The sequence below is a fragment of the Squalius cephalus genome, assembly GCF_949319135.1.
Source record: "Squalius cephalus genome assembly, chromosome: 3".
Classification (NCBI taxonomy): Eukaryota; Metazoa; Chordata; class Actinopteri; order Cypriniformes; family Leuciscidae; genus Squalius; species Squalius cephalus.
The window spans coordinates 26,376,337-26,399,263 of record NC_137124.1 but is presented as its reverse complement, the minus strand read 5'-3'; the positions used below and the strand labels follow the sequence as shown (position 1 = coordinate 26,399,263).

The window sequence follows — 22,927 nt, the reverse complement described above, 5'->3', positions numbered from 1 at the left end:
TGTATAATTAATGTGTGTGTGTGTGCATGCGTGTCTGTGTGTGTGGAAGTGAGCATGCATGGGTGAGAGTTTTTGTGTGTGAAAGACCACACCAGCTACATTGAACATTAGACAAAGTGATTGATGACAGAATCGTTGGGTCCACCAGTCTCCCAAACACAGATGCATTCTGTACTGGCAATCTAGACTATTAGAGTTCAGGAAGTGTCTCAACCATTAAACAGCCTGTGTATATTCACTCCAAACTGCCAAGAAGACTGTAGTGCGGATGGAAAAGCCCCCCCCCCCACCCCCCCCCACATATAACCATATCTGGAGATAGAGCTATTCAGTTTAGACGCCTGATAAAATTTTCCATGACGGTGGAATAAAGGTTTCCACTCTGTATGTCCAAATAGTTGTTCCTCTACTGGTGATACTATGAGATTTTTTTTACAGTTTTATAGTATATGATGTAATGTACTATTATATAACGTTTTTGTAAGATGTAGGCTATATATCACTATAGGCTCTATAGGTTTAATAAAGGAGAGAGAGAGAGCGAAGATCACTGTCCACACCAGACTGGGGCGGAGCTTCTGTCCTCACAGACTCTAATGATGAGTTGGTAATTCAGAATGAGAGTGTCTTCACATACTGTGATGTATTTGTTTACAGGCTGACTACTCCTCTCCATCTACTCAGTGTCCTGTGTTTTCTTTTTCCTAATGTTCAACCAAGCATTAGTTTGCTTTATGGGCCTAAAAATGTAATTAAAATAACTATTAGTATTCACTCAATTTGTGGAATATTCAAAGTTTACAATCCAAAGAATTTGCTAAACAATGTCAACATTCAGTAAGTATTTGAAGAATCAACTTTCAGTAAACAAGCAGCGCAGTATGTACAGTACTACATGTTATCATATGACGAACATTGAGTACTCAGCATTATTTTCTTGTTTACCATCAATATACTATAAAAATAAATTCAAGTGTATATAAGAGGTTAGTGTGAGAACAGTGCATTTCACTGTGCATATGTGTGCATAGTTTTTGCGCATGTTTGTGCAAACTCCACATTTGAGACATTGTTAACAAGCTTTCATCTTTGTTCTCTGTTCACAGTCTGTAATGTCACAACCCAGATAGTTAAAAGCTCCATCTGAAGGGAATTACTGGTTGTTCGTGTGTCAATGTACAATGTACCCCCATAGCAGGTCTGTATCACCTTACACAAGCAGTCACAAGAGGGCCACATCCACAATAAACAGAATCTGTTGGGATTTCTTCTGTTTTTCACTCGCTCACAAAGAAATGGTGTGATAGCAAATCAAGGCTATAAGTGAGTGTTTGATGATGATGACTAATATTTATGCTATTATAAAAAGATCACACTGTTTAGTGAAGAGAATGAGAGGAGGAGGGATGGAGTGAGTCAGTAAAAGGCCTACACAGAATAGTGTGCAAGAAACTCTTAAGCTGATTTTCATTGTCATGCACATAGTTCGACACATCCCACACCTGAAATAATAATATGATTATACACGTCCAGTCAAAAGTTTAGACACCAACTCATTTTTTAAAATGACAATTTTTCTTAATACATACAGCAACAAAAAAGTCCAAGGCTGAAATTTCATTTCGTCATAACACAACAACTCGATCACTCATAACACCCATAAAACCTCTCTTACCACATCAAACCTCCACAGACCGAGCAGAAAGAGTCAGCTAAAGTTTTTGCAATTTGCAACCTCGTGGCGCAGGTAAGCGCGTGCCAAGGCGCAAGACAATTGTTAACCTGTTGATCTATATGGAGGCAGGCAGCATGAGTTTTGCGCATGCGTGAGCGCCCTGAGTCCTGCATCAACGCTATATGAGACCAAGCGCGGATACAGATGCCGTTTTCTTGAACAGCCGCACAAATGGATGGAACCGAAACGAACCGGAGAAACTGCGCGAAAACGGAGCAACAGAAGATGTTAGACTCCGGTGGAAACCAAAGTGGATCTAAGGATAGAGTGACTCTTAAAAAAGAAATTGGTCTCTTGAGCGCGTGCGCCATAATTATAGGTGAGATGTTTCCTCATTTTAACGTGCAAACGCGTGCGCTTTAACCAGCTTGAACTTTTATCACTTCGCATGTTTCTTTGTATGTCATTTTATCACTGCCTGCTTCTCTGTAATCTATTCATCTTAATCTTCAGTCCTCACTCTTTCATATCCTTTCGCTTTAATGATATCTTCTCTCCTAAATGTCGAGTAAAGTATTAAAAAACTACATCTCAATCATGTCCAAACTTATATCGTCACGGAGTACGGCTGTCTTAATTTGTTAGGACAACAGTCTACGTGAAGACAAGCAGCATTGCATGATTTCCGCGGAGAAGACGTCTCGTGCCATGCCGCTACTTACAGTAGTCTCCATCACACTATGTTCATCAGAGCGCAGATTGCATCATTGAGGAAGAGAATCAGGCTGAAACTCAACTCCGCGCTTACGTGGCTGCTGCAACCCACTACACTGGGTCCTTCACATGTGCTGAACAAACCCACCATATAAGAGTCCATTGCTATATGCAGTGTAGTGTAATGTATATAATTAAAATAGGTAGACTTTAGAAAGTGTAGACTTTTTAATGTAAGATCGTTTTGCTCCCTTTAATGCCATGTTAAAGTTCTGGAGTAGGCTACCTAATGCATGTCCTGATCTGTAAGATTAAATACATTACTTGATTTAAATGTTCATTGTATTCAATAAATCACAGACTAAGATTGAATAAATTCTGGACAGGAAAATACATCAAAATTAAAATGCATGTTTTCTGTAGCATCCTCAAATGTAAGCATCATTTAAACAGACTTTATACTACCCTAAAGCCTTTTTTAACTCTTCTTTTTATCATTTGTGTGCTGGACACATCCATCTAATGAATAATCCTCCGTGCATATAAATATATACAGAGCAGCACAACTTATTGTGGTCACACTTTAGTTTAGGGTCCAATTCTCACTATTAACTAACTATTAACTATGACGTTTGCCTCAATAAACAATTAATTACTGCTTATTAATAGTTTGTAACGTAGTTGTTAAGTTTAGGTATCGTGTAGGATTAAGGGATGTAGAATATGGTAATGCGGAATAAGGCTTTAATATGTGTTTTACAAGAATTAATAAACATCCAATAATATGCATGCTAATTAGCAGCAATAGTGAGAATTGGACCCTTAACTAAAGTTTTTCCGCTATTGTGTTACTCAGATGAAGGTCATCTAATGGAAGCCTTCGATAAGATTGACACTATGCCTTTATATTTTGTTATTGTAATTTGTAATGTGTTGTGTCAGTGAAATATGGCTATCCTCCCGAGGCTGTATCAGCCTATAGGAGACTTGTTGTCACATTTTTTCCTCCAGTGAATATTTCTCAGGCTATATATTATAAAAAAGAAGCTAATGTACGTTTCCACTGTTGCAGTTCATTTTAAAGTCCTTTTAAGATACAAATGTTTATTTCACAACTATATGTATATGTATGTATATGTGTATATATATATGTATCTGTCTGCCTGCAGTAAATCTGACAGATTATTTTGTTAGACGTGAAATACTGAAACATGATGTGGCCTTATTTTAGTCTCACATGTGCAAGAGTTTAGATGTAACTATGTGGAGATTTTCTCAGGTTTATATATAACTGCTGAAACATATGACTAGTCTCTCTCTTCTTTATAGAGATTTTTTTAACAAGAAGCAATGATAGGAAGTTAAGTTTAAGATACAATTAATGTTAACTGCTCGTCATGGCCGTGACCTTTACCCCAAAATGTATGGCTGTATAAGATTAAGTGAAAGTGGTTCAGTGTTTTGAGCTTGGTGTCCCAGTGGAACATCAGCATAGGTGCAGCTGTAGATTTCAGTTAAGTTTATGGTTTAGTGGCTTTATGGGTAGTAAGCCACTTTTGTTCACAGCCCTTCACCATTCTAAATGTTAGACATAATTCTGACAAGCACCTTTAAGAAGAGTATAGGATTGCAGATTACTCAAAGGATTTCATAGAGTCAAAATAACTGCTGTATTTTAACTGGTGACTTATTTACCATCTGAACATGGGAAAGTTTTCATTTGCTAGAATGTGCTCCTGATATTACTCAAGGTCAATGACTAATTTTATCAGTTACTTTACACTTTTCGTCTGTTTTATCAGTTACTTCAACTCTTTGCCCATGCAGTACTCAAGTTTAATACTTTAAATAATATGGACACAATGTAACCTCATTCATCGCCATCATAACTTAATTAAAGTCTGGGCTTGTGGTTGACCGTTTGTCAATAGCTGATGTAACCAATGGCCGATTTCTTGATGATATAAACTACAATTTAATAACAGCAAATGACATGAAACACTTTTTATTTACACAAGTTTTAAAACAGAAATGCTTTAATATCCATTGATAACATTGTTGGTAAATTCTGGAACTAATACAAGGGGGAGTTTATACTTCTCTTAATCAGGCAAGTGGACATTGTTTTGTTATGTTGTGAGTTGTACGACCGGTCAAAGTCAAGTGACCCTGTGAACTTCATTCAGGAACTTTGAAACTCATTTGATTGAGTGTTTTTGAGATGTGCTGGGTCTCGTCAACTTTAATGCCTTATCTTCTGTACAGGTCTGAGGCGCTGGGAGCAAACATTCACATCCACTCGATACTACCAAATTCTATTATTGTGAGCACTCGCAGACAAAGAGAGAACCCAAAGGATTGCATAATGCTTCGGCCCATAACTGTAGCTGAGCCATGTATAATTGAAAGTCTTTTGTTTAACTTTCCTGAGGCATAATCATTCAGGCACTGCACATGAGTGGTTTTACAAAGATATATGCAATGAAGCAGAACATTTACCTTTTACTGAATACTGGACTCTCATCTCGATTTCGCAACTGATGTTGGCTCTAACATTGTTGATCTTATTTATCGTGTCCATTTGCTTGGAATGTGCAGCAGCGTTTTGACAGCTGCAAGGACACATTGTCTTTGCACCGGGGAAAAAAACCAAAGATTTTCATTTAAACCAAACAATACCTGCTTAACCAAAATATTTTTGCTTAACTTATTTACAATGCACCCATGCATTCAGTACAATTAAACTGTTTCAAATGCTCTAATCTGTACAACCTTGCAAAAATCAGCTTTTGTATATCTATATTTATTTCTAATACAGAATATCAAGCAAGCATTATTTGGTGAAGACCTCATGATTCAGTCCAAATAGTTTATTTTAGATTATATGAACAATATATGAAGACTAAACAACCCATTGCGGTTTCTTTTGTTTCCTCAGGCAACATCATTGGCTCAGGGATCTTCATCTCTCCAAAGGGTGTTCTAGATCATGCTGGCAGTGTGGGGTTTTCACTCATCGTGTGGGTTCTCGGAGGAGGAATCTGTGCCCTAGGATCTCTTTGCTACGCCGAGCTGGGCGTCACCATCCCCAAATCAGGTGGAGACTACTCATACGTGACAGAGATCTTCGGGGGCCTGGTGGGGTAGGTCTATTTTTGAATGTTAGTCTCAGCATTCATATAGTTCAAACAGAGAACGCACTAACAGCACTAACAATGCCAAGGTCATAGGTTTGATTGCCAGGAAATGCATGAACAGATCCAATATGTTGCTTTGGATGAAAGTGGCTTCCAAATGCATAAATATCAATATGGATGTCTCAGTTTGTGTGTGTGAAGCACACAAGGGAACTTCTCCTCAGGGAAATTCACATGTGTTTACTTGCTCGCTCAGTTACAACATTAACACTGCTCAGAATTCTGTGTTTGTTGTAAATTGCTGATGATAAAGATGGCCATTTGTTTATGTGTTTTTACAGGTTCTTGTTGCTGTGGAGCGCAGTGTTGATCATGTACCCAACAACTCTGGCTGTGATTGCGCTCACCTTCTCCAACTATGTGCTACAGCCTATCTTCCCAAACTGCCTGCCTCCATACATCGCCACCCGCGTCCTCTCAACCGCCTGTGTCTGTGAGTACAGCACACCCCATTAGTAATGAGGTTTTATATGACATTCTCAGGTCAGCTCTGATTTAGTGCTGCTGTCATGTGAGTGCCTACCTTTAATTTCACTAAGCTGATTGCTCACAAAAAAAACCCCACAGTCATCATGTTATCAGGCCATTTCAAGTGTGATTTTGATGTGAAAAAGCGGTGATATCTAAGTGACTGAGTTATTTACTTACTTTTTAATTAGTCTTCCCATTAAACACCATAATTTTGTTCATTCAAACCAATTTGTGAATGCACACAAAAACAAGAGGCAGGATTTATAGCACAAACCAATCATATCCAATCATAACCAATATCCAATCATGGCCCGATGGAGGCATTGCCTCCTCTCACGTGACTTCCCTTCATTCATTCTCAATTACTCCCCATCAAACCCACTGCACGCTTTAGGGGGTCTGTTAAAACTCAATGGGCTCAGGGAAGGCAAGAGAAACGCGGACTCCCTGTACCTTTACCTGCTGGTGTCACTGTTGGACAGTGTTACTTTAGGAAAATTTGTGATTTATATACTATGTAATGTCACATTTTGTAATATTTGCGTTGTTTTCTTTTTGTAATATAGATTATTTTCTCATACATTTTTTTGAGGAGGCACTGACTATTAATTCTGACTACTAATAGATTCCGTCATGATGAATCTAGAGGCGCTGTTTTGTCTATCATTCAGTATTTTTCTCTTTCTCAATCGCCTTCTCTCCCTTGTGTCTATACCACTTTACAGTGCTTTAATCCTGGTTCTTAGTTCTTAACCCTGGTGGGTGCATGGCAGGATATTTTTGGAGCTGGTGGAGATGAACCAATCAAATGTACAGTATGTCTATGCATGCGTGTGTGTATGTGTTTGTTTCCAAAGAGCCCCGTGACTCGGCTGGTTTGGACCTGTCAGATCTGGACAGGGGCTCTCAGGGAGAAGTACTGGGGGTGTGTCAATGTGAGGGCAGTGGTCCTAATGACAGTGCTGGCTGAGTTGAGCCATCCATCCCTATTTTTGGCAGCAGAATCCAGAATTTGTCCTGAAGAACAGCCAACAAAAGCTTTGAGTCAGTCATACTCTAGAGAGCAGGGTGACAAGGGCCAAATGCTCTATTTAAGGAAGACACCTCATGTATGTGCCCTATCAAAGGATGCTAGAACTGCATCCCGAATCACTGTGCTCTCCTCCTATTAGGCCAATATTCAAGGAACGTATTTGTTTGGGTCCAGATCACAGGGTGGGGTTGGTATTGATGTCGTGGTATTAGGGCACCTGACCCTCACTCTGTGTGGCGTCAGACTCCGTAATGGTGCCAGGCTTTGAGCCGGCGGAACATGTGGGCGTGTCTTCTGTATTGTGTATTGTTTGGGGACCTTGCGGTTGTCCTGGCTACCCCAATGCTCTTTGATGGAGAAGAGCATGGAGGCGGGATTTTATGAATGGCGCTAAAACTCCGCTTAAACCTGACAAATGAAGAGTGAATTATGATTTTTTAATAAGCTGTTTGGAGTGTGTGAGTCATGCTCAGGGTGGGCACAGTTGTAACGCATTCCCTCCCATCATCTGTCATTAACCTTTAGACCAAGCAAATAACCTAAACTGCGACATCCAAAGACCTCAGGGGAACATCTGAGGTCTTTACGCTGGTCTTTATTTTTCACACATATTATACACACAGTTCTCACACAAATGCCAACAAAACATGTCCCTTGCACTGTAAAAAATGCATTGGATGCACAAATTTGACCTGCTTGTCGCGTGTTCATGAACCTCCGTTGGGTCTTTCAGTGGTGTGGATTGAAGTAAGGTTGGACGAAATTCAGAGTTAAAGAACTGTCTCCCTTTCAGTCCATGAGATGGAATTTGAATTGAATTGGCCACGCCCATAGGAAGTTTGTTATATGAGTAAAATGACAGGAAGAGGAATTTACTGGATTGCAACTTAAAGAAATTTAACTGTAAAACAAAGGTTATGTGACAAAACAATAACGTTAACTTTTATGTTATTTGTAACATAATCTGTAAAAGATTAGGCTTATTTCTCAAAACTAAGTTTAGAGAAATAAGCAATTAACACACACAACTAACCTTAACCCAGCCATTAAAACAGATTTAATTTGTAATAGACAGTACCACAAAACGTTACACCATCTGTAATAAGATAAAAATATTAGAATATAAATAAATTAATATAAATGTATAAAAATTATATGACAATATATAAATAAATGATATCAAAATAAATATTGACAAACATTTGTGAATTGGTGGGAAATAAATTGTTCTTTCACCATGGTCCATAAAATGAATGATATTTTAATTGAAAATAATGCTATATATACTGTATATCAAATACACTTTCTGTGGTAATAAAACATTGATTACTAATGTCTACTGTATCTGTAATTGCCCCATATGTTGTGTGTATGATTACAGTTCTACATCCTGTCTACTGCCACAATTCTAATTTAATTCAAAAAAGGGTTTGGCTTCAAGCTGTCTGTACCTGTGTTGATGCACTGCAGTGTATATTTTTAGTGGTAAACTGATGCATGAACCCCTGTTTATGTGTGAGTGAATGTTCTTATTTGCACTGTGTGAGAATTTGTCTATATTGCGGCATGTGTTACATTTGCCCTCCCCTTCTGAATGTTCTGAATGAATGTCACAAGCTCTGTCTGCTGAAGTCAGATTACAAAGAGACACACACACACACACACACACACATACACACACACACACACACACACACACACACACACACACACACACACACACACACACACACACACACACACACACACACACACACACACACACACACACTCTCTCTCTCTGCTGGACTGGACACACAAACCTTTGCTGAGTCTTAATCTGCATGATACAATACAGCATAAAATAACTTGATCTCAAATTTGACGTCAAAGAAAAGATGTGTGTCACCTTGCTTTTTCACAACTGTGTGTGACGGGTTATTTATTGTACTAATGCTTTGTACTTTTTTATAGGTTTATGAGTGTGTTGGAAGCTTCTCTCTTGTGTAAAAGTAAAGGCCACACACTCCAGAGATTGAAAGAGATCTGTTCATGTGACTCAACTAACTCTTGTTTCTCAGATTTATGTCTCCTGATGAAAGGGCTGACAGCATGTCTCTGAACAGCCATATCATTTGAAAAATATTAATTTATAAATGCATAAATCCTGTCAAATAAAAGTAAAGATACAATACCAGTCAAAATAACATCAAGATTAAGCAAATATTAAATTGTGTTTTAGTGTCTTCAAAGTAGCCAACCTTTTGCCTAATTACAATTCTGCACAGTCTCTCAACCTGGTATCCACATGGGTTGCATTATCAAACAATCTTGAAGAGGTTTTATTTATCAAATGTATTTATTAATGTCTTTCTTTAAATAAAACTTTTTTAAAAGCCTGCAATCTATAATACTGAGTAAACGTGAAAAATACAGTACTCATTTTAGGCCTTGGCCACAGAGAGTTGTAGCATTTTTGTGTATTTAGTGCATCTTTTGTTGGCTTTATTGGTCAATTAGCTGCAGAGGGATGTCCCTCTCAGGAGTTTGGAGTGAGTGGTTGTATTTTGGCAGATTTAAAGGCTGTTGGCACTTAATTAGAATTCTCCTCTCATTAGCTTTGTGTTCATTTAACTTCATTTGGCCACTCTTAGTCACTCCTGCGCTGTGATACAAAACAGAAGGAGCTGGAGTCAGATCCATTAAAACCAAACAAGAGCAAACAAAACCATGGCAAACACTGTAACTGTTGTGAACCTATATTATAAAATGCTTAATTGCACACGTGTCCACAACACATTCACATTCATTAATATTAATAATTTATGTTAAAAGGATAGTTCACTCAAAAATTAATATTCTATCATGTACTCACCATTGCCTTCCTGTCGTTCTAAGTCTGTATGACTTTATTCTGTGAAAGATAAAACATGAAGAAAGAATGTCATTAGTAAGTAAATGATGACGAAATAAAAAAAAATTGAGTGAACTAAGTTTTTTGATTTGAACATGTTTTTATCATATTGTTATTGTTATAATTTTAAGGTGCCTAAGAGCACATAATACCTATGAAAATATTGCAGTGATTCTCAAGGTGGTGTCAGGGCATGGAGGTTCACAGGTGGTGTGTATTGAGCTCAGGATTACATGCGTGGATGAAGTTGAGCAGGTTAGCTGTTAGTTTGCAGGCTGTGAGCTGCTCTTGTCGACTGCTTACTCTGGCCAAAAATTCAGCTGGCGTCTGGGCCGTTTTGTTGTGGGGCATCGGAAGCTGTTTGTCTAGGGGGGTCTGACAGATGCCCTGCATGTGTTTTCGTGTGTGGGCGGGTAATTCCGGCCATTGATGGATGAGTGGGGGTAACCCGTCTCCCCTTTGCCCAGTGTCTCCCTCGGCATGCCTGGGTATACCGTGCCGTCAAGCCCTGGAGACGGACCTCTGTGTACCGGATCTACACCGGACCTGTTACACAATGCAGCTGAACACAGAAGCCACTAACCTCAACACAGATGTACAGACAAGCAGTGGCCTATAATTCTACTTCTGTTTGTGAATGTATAGTTTTTTAACCTGTCAGCTTTAGGCTGTGTTGCATTGATGCCCCTTGATAAACGACTTTTTTTTTTGTTGTTTTTTTTTTTCTAAAGAACTCCCAATTGTGATGCATAAAGATAGATATATCTAACATGGTAGATGAGGTGACCGTCTTACCCCCCATTGCCCACAACAGCATTTGAAGGCCTAACATTCCAAGTTTCTCTAAATTTAATTTCCATAAGGATTCCATAAGTATTAATGAATTTACTTTACTTGTATAGTCGTTCGTGATGTACTGGAAAAGGAATAAAGATTTGAAAAAATATTTTTACTCACAATTTCTACCTTCATCATATATGCAGGTATTCCAAGTCTGTGGGAACCCTGGTTCTTATAAAATAAGAAATCTTTAGTTTTTTAGTTGTTTTAGGCAGATTTCAATGCTTATTTTTTCTTTTAAAAGTCATTAAGTTATCTTGAGGCTCCCTTGGAAATTTGCTGAGTGGGCCCTGGCCCCTTGGTTGAGAACCACTTAGCCATGAATGGGTCAGTGTTTTGCCTGCAGCAGTAAAATAAGTTACATCTGATCTTTATTTCCCCTCATTAAGCTAATAAAAATGGACCATGTGACCAGATAGTGCTGCTCTGCCAACAAACCCACACTGCTTCCATTACTGAATCACAATCTGATTTGTCCTTATGACACTTATGATGGAGTTTTTCTCATGAAACAGCTCTTTGATAAGACATCCAAAAAGTATGACAGTTGTTCCTAATATGTAATGGTCTTTATTTATAAATTCCTTTTATGGATATTGCTAATGTTTTTCATAATATTTAAAGGAAATTATTTTTGTGAGTTTGGAATATGGGAATGAATAACTGTGTGTTCACTGCGTGTGTTTACAGTGTTCCTGACTTGGGTGAACTGCTCCAGTGTGCGCTGGGGGACACGGATCCAGGATGTTTTCACTGTGGGGAAGCTGCTGGCCCTTGTTCTCATCATTGTAGTGGGAATGGTCCAGATTGCCAAAGGTGTGTGTGTATGACTGTCAGGACAATTTACACGTATGTTCTTGCCAGCTGTCGTCTTTCATGAAACATGCTATTCTCTCTCAAAAAAGAGGGTTTTTGTGCTGTAAAAAATCAATGCAGTATGAAGTACTAAAGCAGGTCTATAAATGTACAGTAATGTTAATTATTAAACATTAGGGGTATAAAAATTCCTAAACTGTATTGATTTTTCCCTTAGTTTCAGTTGTTAGGCCAAACTGTTGTACAGATAAGCAATGTAACACTTTCCTGAACAGTAACAGGATTTTGCTATAGTGTGTAAACCACTAAAGCAGAGAATGAAGTTAAGAGATTAAATGAGAGAAATAACGAGTAGGCAAAGGAGAGAAAGGAAAAGAGTATATCTGGTACTAATTCCCACAGTTAAATGCCATGAATCATCAAGCACTCCCATCACATGAATGCCAGCTGCTGCCAGCCCTAACCTGTTATCTAATGAATAAAAAGCAAAGAATGACTTTGCGTGGGTCCAGTCCACTGAAATAAGAAAAAAAAAAATAAAAAAATAAAATAAAATAAAAAAACAGATAAAAAATGGGCTGTTTAAAAAATGAGAGGAAATCATCTAAAACTTTATTATTTAATCACTTTCATGTTGTTTTTTTCTTCTGTGGATTTTGGGGGGAACTACTTATTTAATTCCAATTTTTTTCAATAGTGACATCTAGTGGTAGGTCTTGTATTGTGAGTTACTTATAAGATACTTTCTTATTCAAAGTGATTTACAATACATTTATTACAGGTATAGCCCCCTCAAAGAATCCTGCGGTTTTGTGCCTTGCTCAATTCCACAATGATGGGTTGGTTCATAAATCACCCCAACTAAAACTTGAACCAGTGAAATTTAAGGCTGGAATACACTACATGACTTTTAAAACAACAACACTAGGCATCATACACGTTCAGACTTTGTAAATGGTTACAGAATAAAACATCATACACTAAACGACTGAGGGTCACACACTACCAGACAACTCTCCAGAAGCAAATCAGGGAAAAAATCTGGGCAAAATGAAATTTATAAATAACTCACTATCACAACCTCTATTTTACAATAATTTAATAAGTTAGTTGAATCAGAGAATGTTAGGATATTTCTTTAAAGTAAAGCAGTACAGTATAGAGCTGACTCTTGCAGTTCATAATAAACTAAGCTAAGACTGTAGCATATAATTGTGACACTAATGCAAAATTTAAGCCTCCATTGCAGAAATGTTTTAACAATGTGAACTGTCTTTTACACAACTGAGTAATAGTACAATAAAGCAGCAGGTTATGGCTGTGAATCGTTATGGGCAGACTTTTTTATTTATATTTTTATTTAGTGTGCTTGTCTGGAGGCATTCCCTGAACTGACAAGAGAGAGAATTGAGTAAATGAGAGAACTGAGTAGTGCAGTTTCACTCTTGATTGACAGTAGAGAGAAAGGCTTTTTAGAGGCGCTGCCTATGTAGTGGAATAATGAAATCAAACTGATGACATTAGAGTGTCAGGATGAATGTGAAGATTGATCCCAAGAGCATGTGAAAAAATACAGTGTTTTATGAATTAAACAAAACAAAGAGCTCAAGATCTGACATTTGGTTGAGTATCCCTGTAGCCCAAACAGTAGAGCATAGCATAGCTGACTGAGATCAGTGCCTTTGAAATGCAATGCAAGTCCCTTTGCATACAAATCCTGTACGAATTAAACAGATATTTTCTATATATATGTCTCTCTCTCTAGGACACTATGAAGCATTGGAGCCTCAGGCAGCTTTTAAGTTCATAAAGGATCCGTCAGTGGGGCAGATTGCTCTGGCTTTCCTGCAGGCCTCATTTGCATACAGTGGATGGAACTTCCTGAACTACGTCACTGAAGAGGTGGTTGAGCCTCGCAAGTGAGTCTTTATTAGTCTTTACCGTGTCAAAATCAGGGTCGGGCCATCCTACAGGCGATCGCCTGGGGCCCCCAATGTGCCTTCGGGGGCCTCGCAGGGAGATGTGCATGGTTTAAAGGGTTAGTTCACCCAAAAATGAAAATTCTGTCAGTAATTACTCACCCTCATGTTGTTCCAACCCCGTAAGGCTTTCGTTCATCTTCGGAACACAAATTAAGATATTTTTGATTAAATCTGAGAGCTGGATCACTCCTCCATAGGCTTCTAAGGCATTATAACTTGCTGGCCCAGAAAATGCATTAAAGACATCGTTAATATAGTCCAAGTGACTACAGGGGCTCAATCTTAAGTTTATAAAGCGACGAGAATACTTTTTGTGCGCAAAACCCCCCCAAAAATAATGACATTATTCCACTATTCATTTCCTTCTCTCTGGGCCTCGAGTCTTTTCATGTAGTATAACCGCGCAGCGCTTCTGTGTTGTACGTCACACGCATCACACACATGACCAGCGTCGGCCAATAGTGAGCCTACGTGTGACGTACAACACAGAAGCGCTACGCAGTTACACTACGTGAAAAGACTCGAGGCCGAGAGAGAAGGAAATGAATAGTGGAATAAAGTCGTTATTTTGGGGGGTTTTTGCGCACAAAAAGTATTCTCGTCGCTTTATATACTTAAGATTGAGCCACTGTAGTCACTTGAACTATATTAACGATGTCTTTAATACATTTTCTGGGCCAGCAAGTTATAATGCCTTAGAAGCCTATGGAGGAGTGATCCAGCTCTCAGATTTAATCAAAAATATCTTAATTTGTGTTCCGAAGATGAACGAAGGTCTTACGGGGTTGGAACAACATGAGGGTGAGTAATTACTGACAGAATTTTCATTTTTGGGTGAACTAACCCTTTAAGTGCAGTTACTGCCGAGTAAATATTCTTTGTTCTCCATTAACAAAATGCAATCAGAACAATGGCTGCACAGCATAACACACAAATAGGCACATGTACATAGACCTCCTTTAACACACAAACCACGTGATGGTAAGCCCAAGTAATTCTATGTAAAAAAAAAAAAAGCTTTCAATAACCAAGTAACAAATAACTGATAAATAATTTCAATCAACAAGTGACAATAAATACAGCAACAGTATAAATAGAAGCAGCAAACGGTGAAACAAGCAAGCATCCATAATCTGCATAATTTATTCATGTCGCGTAGCATCGAGTACCGTATTCCAAACCCTCGTCAAAAGTGCTCAAGTTGTTGGAAATGCACAAACCAGGTCACAGAAAGGATTACTTTGCGGCTATTTGAGATGCTGTCTGTGTTTCAAGCACGTTTGGATGGCAGAAACAGCACTTCTGTTGCCAAAGGCTTGTCACATTTTCTCAAGAATAATCTGGGCTACAAATTAAAAGATTGTCAAGTGTCAACAAAAAGAAGCAAAAACATAGCAAAAATAATTAAATAACCAAATTAATTAGCCAAAAAATTATGAATCCATTGATAATAAGCCTATTAAAATTATTTATTGTTCATTTTTTTCATTCTTTATTTTCACAGATTTTTAACATATATTCACTTTTGCACATACAGTAGTTCTGCCTCACTTTTTGTGTACACATAAATCTTACAGAAAATGAGCCCAGCTCTCATACAGCGTATATTGTATGGTGTTTTATTGGTTTCTGGTGTATCTGTCTAGGAATCTTCCACGTGCGATCTACATCTCCATCCCTCTGGTGACGCTCGTCTATACTCTCACCAACATTGCGTACTTCACCTCCATGTCCCCTCAAGAGCTACTAGATTCGAACGCTGTTGCTGTGGTGAGTTTCTCTGACCTCTTCTGCCTTATTCTGCGAAAACAACATACTATCTATCAGGTGCTTTGATAAATCGGTATCTGTTTTTGTGTGTTGTGTTGCAGACATTTGGTGAGAAGCTGCTGGGAATCTTCTCCTGGGTGATGCCCATCTCTGTAGCTCTTTCCACCTTTGGGGGGATTAACGGATACTTGTTTACCTCTTCTAGGTAAAGAAACAAAAGCACTGTCACACTGGCTTAATACAGCAACCCTGAAACCAGAGCATTTACCGCTTCATTGCACATCCTCCACAGGTTGTGTTTCTCGGGCGCCAGAGAGGGTCACCTGCCCTACCTGTTGGCTATGATCCACCTTAAGAGCTGCACACCAATCCCTGCCCTGCTTGTTTGTGTGAGAGAGAAAGAGCTATTCACACACAGCACATGCAACATAACACTGCTTTCAGTCTGCATGACTTGGTTTATCCAATTCACAGGGTTCCCACGGGTCCTTGAAATCCTTGAAAGTTTTTGAAAATAAACATACATAGATTCAGGTCCTTGAAAGTGCTTGAATTTCTTTTGTGCGAGATGTTTTCTGGAAAAATTCCATATTATTCCCTCAAGTCCACTAATGTGTTATTTCGCCAACTCTTTGTGGCCTATGCATACTAGCTTGCTTGATTCACGTTAGTCACGCGCATTTTACGCGTTACGTTAAGTGTTTCCCATTAAATGTTTTCGCTAAACCGATGGTACCTCAACGTCTCATGCAAAAGTTAATATCAGATCATTTTAGAATACAGTATAGGATGTACCGAATATTCTTCAGTTTTATGCAAATCAGAAATACGACAAATAGAATATCTGATCTCTGTCATATGGCCAAAAATTGATGCAAAAAAAAAGAAGCTTTTTTGCATAGTTGTGTTTGACACATAAAAAAACTGTAACAATGTATCTTACAAGGTAACACGATGTAACCTTGCTCTCATTTGAAATGTGTCCCCACATTAAGTTCTTGAATTTGAGGATATTGGACCTGTAAAGTTCTTGAAAGGTCTTTGAATTTGAAACCAAGGTGTGGGAACCCTGAATTCAGGTCTAAATGGGGTCCAGAATGTTTTGTGAACAGATCACTCAAACCGGGATTTGGATTTTTTATAAATACTCGTTAATCTGTCCTGATGCATTCTGGACATAAGTGAAGGGCCTGTCAATCAACCACTGCACTAAAAAAGGGTGCAAACTTGGCTTCACTTAAAATTAAAATCCCTTAAATTAAATTAATCGAAACATTGAAAAAGACTGAACTTCACGGATTTGCTTGACATCGACATTAAATGACACAGATCAAGTGAAGGTCAGTTAAAATTGCAGTTGGACTAAACTATGTCACAAAACATCTAATTTATGGTGAGATAACAATTTAACAGTACTTTTGGAAGCAAGAGTGTGCTGACTTGGTTTTCTTAACTTTTGTGATTAAAATTAGACAAGTGGTTCTCAACCAGGGGAGGCCTAGTAAACTTCCAAGGGGGTCACTGGATGACTTCAATTTATGTATTGTATTAAAACTGAATCTAACTTAATTAAAATGCAAAAAATCATATTAAAATGCATATTTTTCCCCTCAATAACTTTATTAAAGAACTAGATAATTAGAATCTTGAAAATTCTAGAAGCTCATTCTCTGAATCATTGTTAATTAATTTAATAAATAAACATTCCCAATTCATGTTAATTAAAAAGTTTGAGACAACAAGCAGTGCTGTCATTATTACAACATAAAATGCCGGAAGAAATGTCTTAGCCAATACACGGAGCCTTCAAGTCAAAAAGGTTAAGAATCGCTGTATTAGATGGATCTTATACCAGGTGCAAACTGGGCCTAAGTGTCTTTCTCTCTTGTTCTCCATAGTGTACGGCGACCATAGTGATCCTGTGTATCGGGGACACTCATAACTTGATAAACTACGTGTCTTTTATAAACTACCTCTCATATGGAGTCACTATAGCTGGGCTGCTGTACTACAGATGGAAGAAACCCAAACTATTCAGACCCATCAAGGTACTTAAGTTGCCACCTACAGACCTCATCAGGAAGATGGATTGACATGTCAGTGTTTTAGTTTTATTCACCTCCCTCTTCTTCTCTCCCTTTGTGCAGGTAAACTTGTTGGTCCCTTGCAGCTATCTAGTGTTCTGGGCGGTGTTGCTGGGCTTCAGTCTGTACTCGGAGCCTGTGGTGTGTGGTATGGGGCTGGTCATCATGCTCACTGGAGTCCCCATCTACTTCATTGGAGTGCAGTGGAAGAACAAACCATACTGGGTTTACAGTGCCGTGGGTGAGTAAGACCAGCCAAAACTTCTTTGCATTGTTTTGTTAACACTCTGCAACGAAAAACCGTCTGACATCTGTAAATGTGCATGTGTTTCAGAGAAAGTCACCTATCTGGGACAGAAGTTGTGTTATGTGGTCTTCCCCCAGGAAGATCCTTTTGAAATACAGCCTCTTACAGAAAAATCTGAGCTGTGAGAGTCAGCACAGGACTTCTTGCACGCCTGTTTGGAATAGCAAAGACCTGTTTTCCATCCGTTATTGAGTGTTTTATTTGTCTGATGCTGTATGTGAGGAGATGCTCCCCAGAAGCTCCTCTGAGACTCAGCCATCACAGCAGAAGAAACAGAAGTTTTATGTTTTCTTGCTCAGACATCACATTTCTTAGTTGAAACAGTTCTCCCCCTCGCATATTTGTCCAGACATCACCTTGAAATTGAACGCACCCTCCTCCTGTCCTGTCGGAGGTGAATTCCTATGTCGTCGCCATGTTTTCTCTGGGAGTTCTTCTTTTTTTGAGAACTGTTGGTGTATTCTCATGTGCCTTACAGGATCTCTCTCTGTATTTGCGGTTTTATCTTTACTTTAAGTAGACTTTTTATTAGTAATCCCCTGTAAGTGAGTGAAGGGGACTTGTCGAAGCCTGTTTACCTCTTAACCCAGTCTTCTGAAATCTAAACTCCATCTGTAAGTCTGAACTTTCTAGAGGATTAGGCCTTGACCTCTAGTCCTCTTAATAATTACTTACTCCCTCAAGCACAAAAAAACAAAACAACGTAATAATGGCTAGCTTTGCTCAACTGTCTATGCAAGAATAGTCTAGGCACTTTAATGTAGTTGCCTTTTTTAGCATATTGCACGCTAAATGTATTGCCATGCTTCCTGAATAAGCAACAATCTCCTGCCACTGTTTAACAGAGGCTCTACCCCAGCACTCATTAGCACTGCCAGTCTTTTAGCCTTATGCTGATGATAGGAACCATGAGATGTTCCAAGTTCATTCATCTTGAATAACGTTATTTACATAAAAGGTGCTTTACATTTGAAAAAAATCCTGCTAGCCAGACACTTTCAACTGTTATCCAAAAGGAGATGTAGTCCTCCACCAATGAATGCCTTTAGATATTTTAGACATTTGTCTCTTTTGGGCACTAAACATGGACATTCTATTGAGCTATATGCAACAGTGATGATATCTATGTCTTCATTTGAAACTGACCACCGAACTGAAGTCTGTCAAACAGATTTTTGGATCTGAAGGAGTTGTTTAGAGGTTTTTGCACTTGAGTGCCCTCTTCAGGTCAGATCTTTCTAGACACACGATCATACCCTGTATGAAGTGCTCGTCTCTTTCCATGTGTCCAGCTCAGTGATGTCTGCCAAGACTAGCAGTGTTCATGCTCTCACTGCCCACAGTAGCGAAGGCACAATGAAAAGCACAGTACAGTGAAATCTTAATGTAAATATTACAATTTCAAATACATCAGGGATTCATTGTGAGATCACATTCCTGACATTAGTAAAGTGTGAAACGTATGTAATAAACATACATATGTTTCATATTGTATGCACTATAGATATGTATGCTGATATACTTGTTTTGTAAAAATGTTAAAAGGTGTTTATCAATAACAATATTAGCACATTAAATTTAATTCTAAAAAAGGTTGCAAGTAGTAATTGTGTTACTCTGTGTGTGTGTATGAGTAAAGACACGCGGCCTCATTTCGAAGGTCGCATTTGTCGGTTACATCATGTCATTGAGGCTGCCTCGTTTCAGAATTGAAGAATTTCAGCTGCCTCCATTATATTGCAAAGAAAGAAATGACAATAATTTATGCTGCACAAGAAATAACAGTCAGTTTTATGATTATTACTTTTCTGAAATCCATGACGTACGCGGCCGGCAAATGCGACCTCTGGAGGGCGCAGCATTGAGACACAACTTACAGTATATTACAGAAACATACAAACTCTAGAATCTGTTTAGTAACTATAGTGAAGGTTAGGATCTTAACTTCTGACAGGGAGTTTCTGTAATATGGCCCCTGGTCTATATATGCTAAAGGGCTAATTGTGTTCTTCAGGGAAGATTATGTTTATGAATGACTCAATTCAGATAACACATAAATTAGTCGATATCCAATGGAGAAATGTGCGTTTAATGCAAGGTACAAGTAAACACAAAGTACTTTTCATCCATCCAGGAAATGAAATTCATCAAAACCAAACATGTAGCCACCTTGACCATTACCACACATACACAACCAGTTTGGAAGGGGGAACAAATTTAAATGTTAAAAATATTTACAAAAGGCAAAAATAGACTGCAATGAAAAAAAGAAGAGAGAAGTCAGTCCAGGGCAGTGGTTCTCAAACACAGGCCCCCAGTAAACTTCCAACGGGGCTGACTTAAAAATGTTTATGTTAATTATATTAATATAACTTAATTAAAAGGCTAAACACACACACAAAATCTAAATAATAATTATTTTCCCGTAATACATAGTTGATATTAAAGTTCAAACAGTTCTTGAAACTTGTGGAAACACAAACTTAACCTTGACTAATTAAATATTTCAAGACCGCTAGTTTTTGTTATTAAAATGGGGGGTCTTCAAATGTTGTGTTAGACAATGGATGGTCTCCGAGTCAAAAAGTTTGAGAACCACTGGTCTATAGGTTTCAAGCTGCTGGCCGAATAACCCTAAAGACTTTACTGTGGCTGTGTCTGCTGATTGATCTCTTCCATTGAATTTTATGTGAATTATTCAGGACACTATTTAAAAAAATGTCAAAGAAATAGTCACAGAAACTACAAGCAAGTGAAGTATTTTAGAAATACTTTTTTTAAGCCATTTAATTGAACCCAGAAAATGCACGACTTCTCTAATGGCACTGAATCTAAATGTTTCACATTGTAATAAAACAAACTGTATAAAATCTGTCAATCTCTGAAATGGCACATTCTTGAACCTCTGTGATCAGAGATCCTCCAGTCTGAGCATGGAGGATGGAGGAGATGTGTAAAATAACAGGCAGTCGGCCAGCAGAGAGAATGAGATGAAGGAACATACTGACCCTTCAAAGATGGGACCAGCTTTTTAGTTCGATTAGTTCTTATTTCCAAGCTTTGACCAGAAGGACCAAGTGTGCTAAAGCAGCAAGTATGACTTACACAGTGTATGTGGCACTACATTTAAAAACAAGGACATACATTCATGGAAAAGGCAGCGACGTAATCTTACTGGCAAAAAAGTCCCTCAAGTGCTAAATGCATGAATGCAAATGAAATTGAAAAACAAAGACAATAACTGGTGTGAGCTCAAACACAAATGTGATATTGAGTCATTTTCCAATGACTCTGTGATGTCCTGATGGCTTCAGAACTTCAGACTACAGCTTAACAAAGTAATCCATGTTAGCTGCTTCTCTCGCTCATTAACCATTATACAATCCCTGAGTTCTGCTTCCCTTAAGAAAAGACATGGGAGGGGGGGGGGGGAGAGAGCTTCTTAACAGTAACTCGTGTCATTGCTGGACCTTCCATTATATTAGAAAACAAACCTTAAAAGATGATGTATATTATCGCTAAATCAGCACAATGCTCCAGTAGTCTTGAGGGTATAAGATCTTACACTACCGTTCAAAAGTTTGGGGTCAGTATTACTTTTATTTAGCAAGGATGCATAAAAAACATTACTAATTACAGTTTTTACAGCAGCCTTGGTGAGCATAAAATATGTCTTTCAAAATCATTAAAAAAACCTCACTGACCACAAACTTTTGAACGGTAGTGTATATATATATATATATATATATATATAAAACGTAGAGCACAACCAACAAACATTCAGATCTGATTGTGTAAAGCATAATTGTGAGACAACTGTTTACTTCAGATAAAAATTAAACTAAAAATGGGGGGGGAAAAATTGTGCTGGATTGTGACCATCTGTAGGCGACACGGTGAATCTCTTATAAGGCGTTGGGGAGGTAAGAGGAGATCTCTGTAGTCTTTTCAGACTTTCTGAAGGTCAAAGTAGAATGTTATTGATGAGAAGTAGAGATTCAGGCATATGAAGTTCTGTGTTATTGATATGATATTCCATGAGGGATAGTATTTATGCACATATGTGTAGCCACATTTATTACGTTTTTTGGTGATTTCTAGCATGTGAACAACCATACTGAATGCTGGAGCTGAACTGTGAGATCATCTAATCAAGTATGACCAAAGAAAAAAAACTGCAGTGTCTGAGCTAAGGTCGACTCTGACGGCAAACATTCTGCAACTACAAGGCTCCAAATCTGCAAGTACACTACCATTCAAAAGTTTGGGGTTGCTGAGATTTTTTTACATTTTTTGAAAGAAGTCTCTTCTGCTCACCAAGGCTGCATGTATTTGAACAAAAAACAGTAAATCGGTAATATTGTGAAATAGAATAGTGAAATATCATCACAATTTTTAATAACTGTTTTCTATTGTAATATATTAAAAAAATATAATGTATTCCTGTGATGGCACAGCTGTATTTTCTGATCATTCAGAAATCATTCATATATGCTGATTTGCTGCTCAAGAAACACTTATTATTACCGTATTATCAATGTTGAAAACAGTTGTGCTGCTTAATATTTTAGTTTTTTCATTAAATTCTAGAAAAGCATTTATTTGAAATTTTTGTAACAATGTAAAAGTCTTTATTGTCACTTTTGATCAATGTAATGCATCCTTGCTGAATAAAATATCAATTTCTTTAAAAAACAAACAAATTCTAACCGACCCCAAACCTTTGAACGATACTGTATGTTTACATGCACTTCAATTTCAGTCCAACTAAAGCAATACTTTGTCTTTTTCAAATGTCATGTAAACGCTTTAGCCTGACTGAAATAATACCAGACCAGTCTGTTTTTTTGCAAAGTCAGACTAACAGACCCAGGCGTGACTGTATTTCGGCTTCGTCCAGCATGTATACGCGCTATCCAGACTACAATTGGCCTTGTGACATTTTCCAAAAAACAGAAGTGACGCTCAACATGTCTTTAATCCTTCAAATATTTGCATTCAAATTGTGTTATATATACAGTCAGATGAAGTCTGTAGCTCGACTATGCAAAAAGCTTCATTATTACTGCGCATGTAAACGTACTTTATGACTCTGGATGGAAGGCTGTTGGTTGAACCTGGTAAGGCTCACTGTGTTGGCACAAA

At 38.1% G+C, this 22,927-nt stretch overlaps 1 protein-coding gene across 1 annotated transcript; it reads left to right on the top strand.

Annotated features, from left to right (window-relative positions):
* Positions 1–1,718: 1,718 nt before the first annotated feature.
* On the top strand, positions 1,719–22,926 carry slc7a10a (solute carrier family 7 member 10a). Its single transcript, XM_079865246.1, has 11 exons — positions 1,719–2,054; positions 5,328–5,532; positions 5,868–6,019; positions 11,514–11,639; positions 13,405–13,558; positions 15,268–15,391; positions 15,493–15,596; positions 15,684–15,780; positions 17,290–17,439; positions 17,539–17,716; positions 17,810–22,926. Exons 1-11 carry the CDS (start codon positions 1,907–1,909, stop codon positions 17,905–17,907), a joined length of 1,536 nt encoding a protein of 511 aa, XP_079721372.1. The 5' UTR covers positions 1,719–1,906; the 3' UTR covers positions 17,908–22,926.
* Position 22,927: the final 1 nt, after the last annotated feature.

What these genes read in the sequence shown, in the direction of transcription:
- slc7a10a (XM_079865246.1), top strand. Translation starts at nt 1,907, where the DNA reads ATGGATGGAACCGAAACGAACCGGAGAAACTGCGCGAAAACGGAGCAA. An exon ending in CCTCTCAACCGCCTGTGTCT is followed by an intron (nt 6,020 to 11,513) that starts GTGAGTACAGCA and finishes GTGTGTTTACAG; the next exon opens with TGTTCCTGACTTGGGTGAAC. An exon ending in TACTTGTTTACCTCTTCTAG is followed by an intron (nt 15,597 to 15,683) that starts GTAAAGAAACAA and finishes CATCCTCCACAG; the next exon opens with GTTGTGTTTCTCGGGCGCCA.